At 35.8% G+C, this 14,416-nt stretch overlaps 1 protein-coding gene across 7 annotated transcripts in view; it reads right to left on the bottom strand.

Moving 5' to 3' along the window:
- VPS13B (vacuolar protein sorting 13 homolog B) overlaps positions 1-14,416 on the bottom strand; it is a 426,582-nt gene that overhangs the window by 58,730 nt on the left and 353,436 nt on the right. For all 7 annotated transcript variants that reach the window (XM_064392805.1, XM_064392810.1, XM_064392794.1 and 4 more), the window contains one exon: positions 4,442-4,638. In XM_064392805.1, the coding sequence (XP_064248875.1) occupies positions 4,442-4,638 (197 nt within the window). The remainder of the gene's footprint in view (positions 1-4,441; positions 4,639-14,416) is intronic.

Raw genomic sequence — 14,416 nt, 5'->3', positions numbered from 1 at the left:
TATTACCAGATTTTTTTTTCTTTTTCTTTTTTCTTTATTAAGTGCTGGGAAATATCAGAATATTTAAAATGGAAAATATCTACATTTGAAGTAATATAAATTATGATATTTCACATCTTGCAAAGCAGCTCAAGTTAAACATATGGCAGCTGAGAACAATGACTTAGCAGTGACCTTCATTATTCTTGTTATTTTAAGAGAGAAATATTTAAACCAAAACTGCCATTTGTGATGAAACTACAACATGGGAAAATATCCACTGGGAAGAAGAAAGAGACCACTTAACTCATTTAATTTATGACTCAAATACTGGTCTGAACCCAAATTGTTAGAGGTCAAAATCCAGTACATCATTTACTTTGAATAAAAACTGAAACAATTAGCAAGAAACATGATCACGATTCCTCACTTGAATTTCTAAAAAGTAGCAATTTAAGGCTTATTTAAAAGTTTTTGTACTTGTTTCATGGTTTGTATCTTAAGGCACTTTCAATTACTATTTTATATTAATATGTCAGTAATGATAAAAATACTGTTTAAATTACACAGAAGATGCACAAATATACAAAGCATCTTGTAATGCAACCCCCTTAAACAAAAAAAAAAAAAAGTATAAATCATTCCCAACCAAACCAGGAAGGGGCTTTAGTGTCTCACCAACCAAAGAGAGCTTAAAAAGTAATTTCAATTATGATTTGTTAGTCCTGCAACAGCCAAATGCAACTCATAAAAATAATTTATTCTGTGATAATTTCTTTGTAATCCCCTGTTTTAAGGTCTTCCATAAACAGTCATTTATGCCATATATGATTTCTTTCATAAATACTACATCCCCAAAGAGATGCTAAATTATTTCACTTAGTACTTCAAATTTGCTCATTCATTGAATAAACTTCCATAAATGTTCGTGCAAACCATATACATACATAGAAATAATTAATAGGATGCAAATTTCTCAAAAAAAACCAACCTACATGTATATATTATGCCCTTCATCAGACAGCTCCTTGATTTCTGTACTTCCAGTTAGCTCCTGATCAATCTCAGAAGAGCTTGCATACCACGGGATTTGAGTCATGACATCTTTGCATATTCCCATATTCATTACTGGCTGCTCTATTTCACCCTGCCAGCTACTGCTCATCGTATCAGCTGAATCTACATCTTCTCACAAACCTTGTTTTCCTGTCACATGAGACACCTAAATTTCATACTTTATAACTAATGTTAGGAATCAGTAATAAAGCACTAAACCACAATGGGTCAGCTCTCTGCTAATAATAATTAGCATATCACAGAGTTACCACAAAAAGAAAAACCCAACAAAACCTGCAGAATTTTAAGGAAAAAATACCATCAAGCAGCAGCTGCATGCATATGGCAGTGGTTAGAGTCTGACCCAAAATGCAACATCAGACCAAGAAGATAAACTTGAACAAGACTAAGCATTTTTATACTTTGCAATTAATAGTGCATTACAATTGCTAACCAATCATACAGTTGCAGCATGTAACTGATGTCAAATCATTGTAAGTGTAATGGAAAACTGAGGTTCAACTTTTATACAGCCTTTGTTTCTTACTCTCTAAGGTCCTTCAGCATTAGAATTCCCTAGTTTACCTCAGCACTGGCATTAAGCCTTGAGGCTCTTCCCACAAGTCTGCAAAATCCTATGTTAAATGCTGGCTTTAGGAACAAGACTTTGGGCACTGTCTCTCTCAAAACCAAGTCAGGCATTTTTTGGTTTAGTCGAATCTAGAACATATTTCAGAGTGCTTGGTGAGAAGAAATTACCCATCCCAGCAGCAGTATGTTTGATGAAGCCGCATTTTCAGCAAAGTTACTTCCAACATGGACTTCCTATGAGCAACTAGACGTCTAGAAAGGTTTGTGTTCTCTGCAGGTCCACAGTTTCTGTCACCATCTCCTACACAAGGCTTCCCTTTAACATAACACGACCCCTCAGGGTTTAACTATTACCTTCAATTTGTTCTGTAGCTGTAACCATACACATTCAGTCCTTGGGCTCTGTCTCAAAACCTCCAGGTCAGTGATGTATCATGGCATGATGTTTCTGTGTTTCTGAGAAAAAGCCACTGTGCCTCAAACACTGTAGGTCAAAGCCTCAAAGCCTATCTGAGGAACAGCTGCTCTTGGTTTGACCTATGAAGGTTTCCTGAGAAGGATCACTCCTGACTGGTCAGGACTACTTCTTCCACACCAGTCCTTCCTGCAGCCATCCTTAAGAAAACTTGCAGTGCAGCTTTGTGTGAAATTAGAGATCAGTTTGAATTTGTATCATAGAACCACAGACAGGGTTGGGTTGGAAGGAACCATAAAGACCATAGTTCCAATATCCCTGCCAAGGGCAGTGACAACTTACGCTAGACCAGGATGGTCAAAGTCCCACCCAGGCAGGCCTTGAACACTTCCAAGGATGAGGCACCCACAGCTTCTCTGGAGAACCTATTCCAGTGCCTCACCACCCTCACAGTGAAGAATTTGCTCCTAATATATAATCTAAACCTGCCCTCTCTCAACTTAAATCCATCCCCCCTTATCACTACATGTCCTTGAAAAGAGTCTCCATCTTTCCTTAGGTTCTGAAATTCTAAGGTCTCCTCAGAACTGCCTTTTCCTCAGACTGAAAAATTCCAAGTCTCTCAGTCTGTCTTCACAGGAGAGATGCTCCAGCCCTCTGATCATCTTTGTGGCTCTTCTCCAGGATCACTCCAGCAGGTCCAGATCCTTCTTAATTTTAGGCTCCAAAAACTGGATACAGTACTCCAGGTATGGTCTCATGAGAACATACCCATGCCTCCAAATTAAAAACACTGCTGAGGCAGGGAATATAACTTTTTCTCTCCCCTGATTCAAATCAGAGGGTTTCCTTGTATATCCCACAGGTTTCTGGCTTCTGGAGCTCACCCTGACCTATACAAATCTTTAAATTTCCAATCTACTGTTAGTTCATGTAGGTATAAGCTACACTTCTTAAAGCTATTATGAATTCCCCAGGCTAACAAAAGTATCAGGACTAGTGACTGCAGCCTCTGGACAGGTAGGTGTCAGTTCAAGGAATTTTCCTTTGACTTCCCTCTTTCTCTTCTGTTTATTTACCTTCAAATGCTTCAGCAGTGAGGTAAATATTTTTTGCTGCCTTCATTCATCTCTGGCAGTCCTTGCGCAGTGAACTGCAAATGCTTCAGTTTAATTCCTGTTGTTTCTGAACAATTACAGCTCATTAGCTTATCAGAGCTCCCTGAATGAAACACTGCATCTAGTGATAAATCCTATTCCAGCAGAAAACAACATGACTACAGTGCTAAATGCCTTGATGAAAAAAAAAAATCTACTAAATTTCACTACATCATTTCCAGTTCCCACCGAGTTCACATTTCTGTGGTGTTAAGCTGACCAGGAAGGCAATTCTGCCAGGGTCCCACATTCAGAGGAATTAACCTTGTCTAAAACACTTAACTTCTCAATGATGAAAATGCATTCTTTCACAATTAACATCAAGAAATCATTTCCAACCTGATACTATTAATGGAAACCAGATGTTTAATTTTCTTCATTGATTTTGTTAGCCATGCTTATATTCCCTGATTTCTTTGAATTCTGTAGCTTCATTCAACACATACATGGATGCTACATACTCATTGAAGCTTGGGTTCATAAACAAGCAGTAAGAATCAGCAAATACCAATGGTCCAAAAGAGTAATTTTGGGTTTTCTGCTCTAAATATAAAATGTTAAGCAGGTCTTTGAAAGCAATTCCATTGCTGTTTCTAGACAGAACTTGTACTTATTTTTTTTACTCTACATACTAACCAAAATGGAATGAATGCAAACACAGTGAATATCTGTCATTACATAGTGTTTCTAACTGTAAATATAATGAAAAATGGATCCCCAGTGTTTAAAAAGCACTGATTATGTTTTTTTTCCTTTTAGCATAGTAAGCAATCTGTGTGAATAATAATGCAATACTATTGAAATAATAACATTTTGTTCAGTATCTTTAAAATAGTTGTTGACTTGAACTGAGGAGAGAATCAAGGTGATGTGAAAGTATTTCATGAAAGAAGAATGTTTACTACTACTTTATAGGACAGATTGCATTTAAGCCTTCTTTTGTTAATTAGCTGATTTTACTGCCTGGCGCAGCTAAGAGGTCTCAGGACCTCAGGTGTTTGCACTTTTCAGTAAGCCTTGTATTAAAAAACGGGATGGTTATGATGCCTATGAACCTAAAGGAAAGCTCTTTTAGTGCACAGTCCATGCTGTTCTGTGAAGATGAGGTACAGTCTGAAGCTCGTACAGGACTAACTGCTCTTATCACATATAAAAAAAGTATCTTAACTTCTCTAAGTTTCTTGAAACAGATTTCTCAGGAGTGTGGCATTGGATGTCTTTATCCCTCCTCCTTTAAAATTACCTTTGGTCATCAGCCACGTTCTGGCTGCTGTTGAGGACAATCCTCCACAGGTCAGAGGCTATGAGCTCCTTCTGATCGTTCACAAGGCTGACACTGGGCAGCTGCAGCTCGCAGACTTTGCTTTCTGACAGACTGAATTCCCGGAATGCAACAAATGATTTCTGAAGCTCATCCCAGTACTCCAAGCTGCAAGGAACCTGTGATAAAAGGTATAATAATGTGATAAGGCATAATCAGTTTGTGCTTGATTGCAAATATAATGCAGTTTAATCCACATGTTAAAAGTGTAAAACTAATTAAACTAAATAAAAGTAAATGGTCATATAGAAAGTCTTGACTGTAACCATTACTCAGATCTTGCGCTGCCTTGACTTAAATTAAAATGCTTTTAGAACATCATTGCAGACTTACACTTCCAACTTTCTTTTCCTCTGTACCACAGAAATAGGTGCTTGTTGCACAGGAAACCATGAATAACAAAGATAATTAACCTGAACATTATTTGTATTATGAAGCCAAAAAACCCATCAGATGTCTACACATCATGGTATCAAAGATGTTCTAGTCACCATTAATTTTTTTAAAACTCATTGTTTTTGTTTTATTACATAACAAAAATATAAGTTTATTAAAATAATCAGTGATGCAGAGAAAAAATTATAATGGACAACACAACACTTTGTGGTGGGCCAACACATTGCTAAAAACCCTGGGTGAAATAATGAAGAACTTGTAAGCACTTGATCTTTTCTTTCAAGGACTATTTAGACAAGTAAAGGCAAATCAAACCAAATAAATACATAATGGCTTCTGTTTAATTACAGCCCTAAATTTAAATCTGTAAATAATCCACTTGTATGGATGTATCACTGAATTGGAGAGAAAGTTATTACAGACATTTCTATAGGCAATAGAAAATCAATTTTAATAAAAGTACAGATCCTAAAGGGTTGTACTCTAGGTGTCTTTTTTCCTTATTTTTTTTTTTTGGTAATAGCAAGAAAGTGAATGAGAATATGAATTTAAAACAAATGTAAATTCAGTCAGCTATGAAGTTTTTAGAATTAAGATGCAGAAATCCACAGGTATGGCAGCTGTACATACTCAAGATTACTAAAAGTCAAGCTGACATAAAGCAAATAGTAAGAAAAAATTGCATATGTATGTGTTATTACCTGTTTTATCCCTGTGTATAGACATACATACATAAATAACTGGGAAAAAAGTAAGAATGTGGCAGAGATGCAAATAAATTTAGAAAAAGTTTTGTAAGCATTCTTCCATGTTATTCAGTAAAGATTATAATGCAGATGGAGATGACAGTAAGCTGATTAATTAACAGGAATGAAGGTTAAGAAGGAAAATTCAGGGAGCTCAATGGTTCAAGCTGGGGAGGGCAAAGGAACATAAATAATCACCAAAGAATTCTGGAGGAATTAACATGTGGAACCACAGAGCCTGAAAGGTGGATTTTAACTACATTTGTCAAGCCACTATGATATGTGAAAACTGAAAAAAGCAACCACAGTCTCTAAATTTTTTTTAATTCAAGATGTAGGACAAAAAGAAATTATCTGATAACTGTCAGTAAACCTCTGATGCCAGTAATGTATGTAACACAGAGTACCACTGCAGTATCAATCAGGAGAGCTGCTTTAATTTTGAAGACTAGTGTGTGAGAAAAAGGGATTATTTTAACATCAAAACCCACATGTCACACATGTAAAGATAATACATTTGTTTATAAGCTGCATGTTCAATTGGAAAGGGTGAAGATCTGTAAATGTCAGCTGGAAGAGTGTGAGGCAGTATGATGAAGCCTGGAAAAAGCAAATACCATCTTGAGAGACGTCAGGTGACATATTTCCAAAAGTGAGGGGCAAATATTAATTGACTTGCATAAGACATCAGTGGGGACTCATCTGAAGTATGTCATGTTTCCAATTCTTCATCTTAAAACTGTATTAACTCTTGCTGGGGAGAGTTGAAGACTAAATGAAATGAAACAACAGGAACACAACAGGAACATAATTGTTCCATCCAGACACCTCAGAAGAGAAATATTTAATAGAAGAAAGCTTTATAGAAATGTTGTGTCAAAATTGAGTTGCCCTATGAATAAAGTGTAAGGCTAGAAAATGTACAGAAAAAAGATAGTGACATGCAAGGACAGCCTTGGTGCTCATGAGAGCTACTTCTAAAAGCTCGATTTGTTAATTAGATGGAGAAAATAATAAGCATTGTCCCAATGGGAGAAGGCTGGGCTTGATGAGCCAGAAAATATCTTTCTCGGTTCTCTGCTGCTAACTGTAAATAGTGCAATAAGAAATACCACATTAGTTTGTGGCCATATTTCAAAGTCACTCTAAAGCAATTCTTTGTGTTCTCAGTGCCACTAGACTTTTAGATTTTTTTCAGAATTTCTCAGTGTTAAGTTATTTGAGTGTTTAATGCCTGTGGTCAAACACTCAAGGCTGCTACACTACCATAGCAATGTTCCTACCCTCCAATTATGGATACTTTGGATACATCCAAAGAACTCCCCTATGTTAACTAGGAACACATAAAGAGCCTCCTCCATCATCTGCTGTCTTTAATACTACATTGTGGAGCCATTCACACTCACATACTTCCTTTTTTAAACCTTCACAAACTCCACTGGTGATAAAACATTTGAGTTTAGTTAAATATTGTAATACTTGGCATATTTCCTTTAGCATGAAGTCTTGGAATTACATAATTATAAAAGGATATGTTTCATTTCTGACAAATGGCTGCAGCCTTTCATGGTTGCATAGATACTTTACATACAGCCATATTCATTTCTTCATACTTTTAAATCTCAATCCTTAAAATACCTTGGCATTATTTTAGGAACCTGATTAAATATATTTGAATACTTAGTTTGGTCTTGTGCTTCCTAATGTCTGTCAAAATCTGAATTACCTTTTCTTATCAATGTTATTGAGTAATACATGAGCAATGAAAGTCTCACAAAGCTATTATAGGTAGGATATTTATTTCTCTTTGATTACATCTCAAAACAAAACACCTTCCTTAAGCAGAAGCTCACAAAATTGCATTAGAATAGAAAGTAACAGGGATTTTAAAGGAGGCTAAGTAAGATGATGAATTCTATTACCACTAGATTAATGAGCTGGAAGAACAAGTTCAAGAGCACTGTAAGGCAATTTTTAAAGCGGCACTACACTACAAAAACCATAAAACTATCAGTGAGGATAGATGAAAATAATATAGAGACATTAAAAATAAAGATTCAAAATAAAGGCAGAGCAAAACTTGAAAAAACCTAAACTGGATTTCACACATCCTATCTATATAAAAAAAAAGGCCTTCAGTATTTCCACCCACTGATTAGGCTGTAGATGTATTGAAACTCCTCTTGAGGAAAAGATGGCAAAGCAAAATGATGAAAACAATTATGCCACAAAGAAGTAATAACTTGGTAACTCATCTTCAGGCTGTGGTCTGTGGTATGAACTAACACAGTGGAAGTTTCATCTGAGTATGAGGAAGAACTTTATTGTGTGGGTGACTCAGAGAGATTGCAGAGTCCCCCTGGAGATATTCAAGAACCACCTGGAAGCAATGCTGTGCCATGTGCTCTGGGATGACCCTTCTTCCATAGGGAAGTCTGACCAGAGGATCCACTGCAGACCCTTGCAGCCATACCCATCCTGTGATTCTGTAGTGCAGGACAACTTCTAAAATAAATTATAAGAAATTTGGAAAGGCACAGGAATGATTGCTGAACTCAGCAGTGTGAGTAGCCAGAAAAAACATCATGGAACAGTTAATGCAGACTGGTCAGCAAGTAGAAGATTATTCCTCATTATTTTGTTTACAATTTTTTCTAACTATGTCGTAATATGTCAAGAAATCTACCAGAGCAAGAGACACTATGTTTCAAAGTGTCATCTGCACATTTGAGATAAGAAATCAAGGACACACATTATGTGATTTCCTTCATAAAATACAGCTCATGCTTTGGAACTACACTAACTGTAAGCTTTCTAGTTTGAAGCTTGCAAAAGACTTAGTTGACTTAGAATCTTTGATTTCTACATATCTAGCTTTATTTTTTCTAGGGGCTTTATTACTAATGCCTGATCTGGATAAGTTTAAGGAAAGATGGTAGCTCTGGGCAATATCAGCTGCCAAAAATAATAGTTGTGAAAGCCTGGAAAGGGGTTATAATGCCAGAACTGAATCATTAACAGTGGGAATAAGTGAACTAGCTGCAACAAAAAAAATTCCCCACATGTCGAATTAAGTATGGTTTTACCTCAAAATATTTGAACAAAACCTAAGCTATAATTCATATAATTGTTACCTCTTAGAAAATGTAACCACTAGGGCTGCCTCTATAAAAGCAAACACAAACAAAGCAAATTTAATTTTTTTGCTAAACAACAAGCTTGGTTCTCCAGCAGACACTTCCCTGCAGCTTTTTGTCTTCTTCCATAGCGCTCAAGGACAGTTTTAATTGCAGTGATTATATTCACCTGTATTATTTAACCATGAGCTCAGCTTTAACCAAGCATCTCCAAGCTCTGTGTTGCTAGAAAACCACACACTGTGGCAAAAACACTTATTTAGAAGGATGATAATGGCAATAGGGAACAAAACCACAGTCAAATAGTTTATTTTTCAGCAGCGCCTCTGTTTAACAACAGAGGTTAGAAGCAGAAATGAAAAGCTGTATGAAACAGCCCAAACTCTAAGCAGAGAAATTTAAGGCTGCTCCTTTTTCTCTTTCCTGCTGTGAACTGTAGACACTGGAGATCTGAAAATGGCATGGCAGTGGTTGGAAGAAGAAGGAAAATGGGGTATTGGCAAAGTACATGACACAAACCAATAACTTTCAGAAACAGTTGCCTTGGAGCAAGAATCTTTTTAGTTAGAAGAGAGAAGATTCCTGTTTTCTCTGAATCCTGTTTCACTCTATTTTAAGACAAAAATTTTCATGTATATTACACTAACACATTTATGAAAAACATCTCTGATTTGAGCAGAGCTAAAACCTCCAACCTACACATCACTCCCAAAAAAAAGGCCAAACAATGTGAAACCTGAAAATCCTCTTAAAACCCTGCATATTTCAAGTAATTTCCTTCATACTTGTTAACCTATCAGCAAGACAGTATAATGTTAGTAACCTACATGAAGTAGTACCACTAAAGCAAAACAATGTGATTGTGTTTTTTCTTATTCATCATATATTGTGTCACACATTATCAGTACCAGAATAATTTAATTACTACTTGGAAACTAGTGGGCCAATAAATGCTACACAGTCTGTTAATGATGTGTTGTTAATTTTATCCTTGTGTTTCACAGATACTCCTTTTTCCCACTAGTGGTTATGTGTAATATTAAGACTTGATAGAAAGATGAGTGTTGACCCCTAAGTGCTTTTTAAAGAATTTCAAGATGACAACATGCTTCTATGTCTTCCTGTGAGCTGATGTTATCCTCCCAGCTTTAGGGCTCATAGCTAATTTGGACTTGAAAAGTGCTGGGTGCACACCACTTATCTTTGTACAGGTACATTTCTACAGCTGAGCAGAGAGCCAACATCAGTGGACTTCCACAACCTGCCATGTTACCATAAATGATCATAGCTGTTATTCAATACACATTCTGTCACAAGGCTAACAAACTCAGACAGGTCTCAGACATGAACATAATTTCCAGCTAGGAGAGAAATAATTAAAATATCTCCATTTCTTAACTAATCCCATCTTTTTCATAAACATCTTTTTGTCTGTAGGAATAAGCTATAGCCATCAGCCAGGTTGTTGAATGAAGGATGTATAAAAGTATTATGCCTTCAGTATTAACTACTGAAACATATGATTTTAAAACTCGGTATAAAAAAGTGAACTTCAAATACATGCTAAATATCTTAGGCTGGAAAATACATCTTGTCCAGTTGAGAAAGAAAGATAGATATTAACAGCTGGGTGCCTAATGTTTCTTTCAGTGATGCTTCCTTTTGATTGATGTATTTGCTAGAAAAGAAGCTTTTACAGAAGATATATTCATTTCTTGAATCTCAGTCCCTCAGATCGTGGGCGCTTCCTCTTGGAAATTAAGCTTTTCTTGGTCCAGAAACAACTACTGCAGAAAACATGCACACAGAAGACAGGAAGTGTGTGTGTGTTTTATCTTCTCCAAGCAGGGCCACCTCAGTGAATGAGGCAGAACACAACACAAACTAGAACTCTGAGTCAGACACCAACCCAGACTGCGCCTTTGACTCCAGCTTCCTGAGCATGAATAAACTGATTGCTCTGCAATAAAGCTATTCTTTTATTAAGATATTTTGCTGGTTTAGGGCCAACTGTCTTAAAAATATAATTCTCTCATTAGGTGAACAGAAGTTGCAGTAGCAGGAAATAAAAAGTTTTACACAGATTTTTATAAGGAAAAAAGTCTTGGCAATAACTACTAGGAACATTACTTTTAAATTTGATTTTGAAGTATTATTTATATAAAACTAGCAAAAGAACTCTGCAGAAAAATAATATAACATGTAGAAAATATGCTCAAAAGAAAAATAGTATTAAGTAGAATAGAACTTTGTAATATGCCTGGTTTGCAAAACATACACAATTCAATCTGTCCAATGGAACACCTACACTTTGGGCAAATGTAGGATACTTCAACATCCACATTCCTGTGTATTTTGTGTGATTGACAGTGTGAAATCATGCTACAAACCACTTGCCTGTTAGATAATATTTTTTAACCCTCCTCAGAGCTAAGATTGTATCGTATCTGTGTAGAAAACAGACTTTCCTGGCACAGCTACAGACCACCTATATCCCCATTTCATGAAGGAAAAAACCAAACAACCAAACCACCAAAAAAAGAGAGATGGTTTACAGTGAGATAAAAATATAGCCTCCTATAAGTAGTTTCAGGATTAGCAGTAATACTAGGATTAAAATTATTTAGTTGTACAAAGTATTTGCTGCCCCAACCACCTCAGCCTCCTTTGTATTTTCATTACAGTTTTCTGTACTTTTTGACAGTAGTTTGAAGTGTTACATACCTATATATTTCAGGCAGTAAAATATATTCCACTATGGTACATTCAATTTTCAACACTCTGGAATAATCAGACACCCACTGGAGATGTTTTTCAAAATTATGTCATATTATTTCTTCACATAATTGTTTTGCTTCTTTTTGAATTTTTTAAAAAATAAATTTGGTACTAAAGCTAGGACATTTAAATCACAAATACTTACCCTAAAATTTAATATGCAATATCTGCTTAATTTAATTTTTCCTTTATCTGTAGTGAGGTCTTGGCTGACTAATGAAAAGAACTACTATTAGGCTATCTGAGTAATAACATATACTATGGCTCTTTCAACTCCATTAAACATATATACTAATAGTCCTATTAGTATATTTATTTCATTTTATTTAAATTTACATCTGTCCTGCAGTTTATTAAATAAATATCAAATAGAGTTGTAATGAAAAGATGTGAAAGAAAACTCTTGTCTTCTGAGAAAAGTTGTTCTTTAAAAATACATAACTTCCTTTTAGCTGACTTTGGAAAAAAAGCTTCTATACATCTTCAACTAATAGAAGCTATAAAAAAAACCTTTTGTAATATTGGAACCAGTTGAGAAACCACAAGTATTCAAATGCAGGAAATCATGATTTTATAACATTTTAATGTGATCTACTCTTGGGAAACAAAGTTAACCAAGCCCTATTTCTGTACAGGAAATATTCCACTGTACAGTTGTAATACATTGTGGTGAGGGGTACAGCTGCAATTTTTTCACCTGTGATGCCCCACTGGTATTGTGGCTTACTGAATTGCATCAAGATTGCCTTCCTGTCCGGAAAGCCCTCTAAGTACAAACACGACTCTAAGCCCAGGTTTTATTTTCCCCTGGTATCAGAATATGGTAATTTAAGAGCCCTGAGAAATACTTTTTAACCTTTTAGAAGAAATATGTAGCATTCTTTTATTAGGAACTACGTTCTTTGCCTTTTTAAAACAACATATGACCAACTTATCAATTTATCAGGCTAGCAGGTTCAGAGCAAATGCAGGTGTGTGGAGTAATGTAATCTGTCACAGATACCGGCTTTTTCATTATGGAAAAGTTACTCTAAACACACTAATAGCTTTTTTTTTCAAAAAAGCACAGAATAGCACTGGGCTATAACTGAGATTTCTGCAGAACTATAAGCAGGAAAATCATGTACTGCTAAGTGTCAAACTTTTCTACTAATTGTCATTTACCTTGTGACTGAGTTTATGTGAATGATCACTTGCCTTTTGAACAGCAAAAGTAACAATATTTCTTTAATTTATTAGCTCCTAATGTATTGTTTCAGGCATTGAGAAACAAAAGTATACAGATTGGAGACCTTATGTCAGGGACTCACCTCCTTCTTTCAACACCCTTTATTGTCTCTTTCTGATACAGGAACTATCTTCCACATTTCATTGAAGGTTTTTAATTTCCTAGGCTTCAGTATTTATTAATAATACAAGCATTATGTCGTTGAAATGTAGTTACCTGTGACCATTGAGGTTAGCAGTCTATTAACACAAAATGCACCTTATAATTTTCAGTGTATGAGCTATTTTGACCACACATTCTCACCACAGTAAAGCCTGACCCCTATGAGAAGCACCACAAAGTCACTGTACAGCCGGAAGGACTTGGGTTTGCAAAGTTTCATAAATCAGAGTCACAAACTCGGAAGAGTACAGAACACAGGGAGAGTGTAAATCTGTCATTAAGATAATCTGATGGTTTCGTCAGTCCTCTGGCACCCGGTAGAGTTTTCACTGGCTCAGTAACCCCTAAGGGTAAATTTCACTGTGATGCACGGGCAAATTATGCACAACTTCCATTAACATTCCCAACAAGTTACGCTTAACTCCCTGCAGACTGCACAGGGAAACTCTAGGACAAACGATACAGTCTCATCTTGATGAAGGGAACACTAAGATCACACAGCAAAATAATTAAGATTATACACACACAAACCAGTAACAAAATAGTAAAGTCTGAGATAATCCTACTCTCAGGCAAGGAAGTTCACAAATAATATTTAAAGCTGGAATTCCCTAAGAGAACAGTCTCTGTTTCAACATCTGCTTAAGACTCCAACTTCTTTAGTCCCTACTTCCTTCCTTGCAAGAAAATGAAGACAATACTTATAGTTAATAGCCAGAGTCTTGACTTTGGATAATGTGCAAAACTCAGATCAGAAAATTTGCTTGCCTGCAGATCATCTGAAGTGTGGCTCAAGCTACAAGAAAACCTACAGGCCTCTTATACAGAGCAGCTGTTTATGTGATGACCTGCACCCATTTTTGTACTCATCCACAAACAGAAACACTGCATCTACTGCTGAGAAAGAGGTACCCTACATCAGAATAAATGGCATTTTTAAAATTTCTAGTTTATGATCAAGTATGTTCAATAATAACTGCTTCTTTTCAAGTTTCTTGTAACTCTTCACCAAGTAGAGAAATAATAAAAACACTGTATAGAATCTTTATATAATAGTGGTATGACTAATACAGTAATTTTGAATAACATCCAAAGATAGAATTAACAAGAAATGTAAGCTTTAAAAAGCAGACAAAACACCAAGTTTGCCTTCTGAGCAATTCACAACAGACAGACATATTATTTCTTCATCCATCTAAAAAGTCCCATTATTTGAAGGCAGTACTGAACTGTGTGGCAGTAGATTCAATAACTTGCAAAGCAACAGGTTTATCAAGAAGCATAGCTGAACTTTACAGCTTATTATGTTGTAACACCGTGAACTTAAATCACTAACCTGTCACGCACAAATCATCTGGATTTCCAAAATAGTTGTTGCTTAGGGAATATAAGAAATAAATCAAAATTTTGTGGTTTCCCAGAAAGCACTTTTCCCAGACTCTCAAATGCC

Source organism: Passer domesticus, chromosome 1 (assembly GCF_036417665.1).
Source record: "Passer domesticus isolate bPasDom1 chromosome 1, bPasDom1.hap1, whole genome shotgun sequence".
Lineage (NCBI taxonomy): Eukaryota > Metazoa > Chordata > Aves > Passeriformes > Passeridae > Passer > Passer domesticus.
The sequence above is the reverse complement of the archived record's forward strand: the minus strand, read 5'-3'. Positions and strand labels throughout refer to the sequence as shown.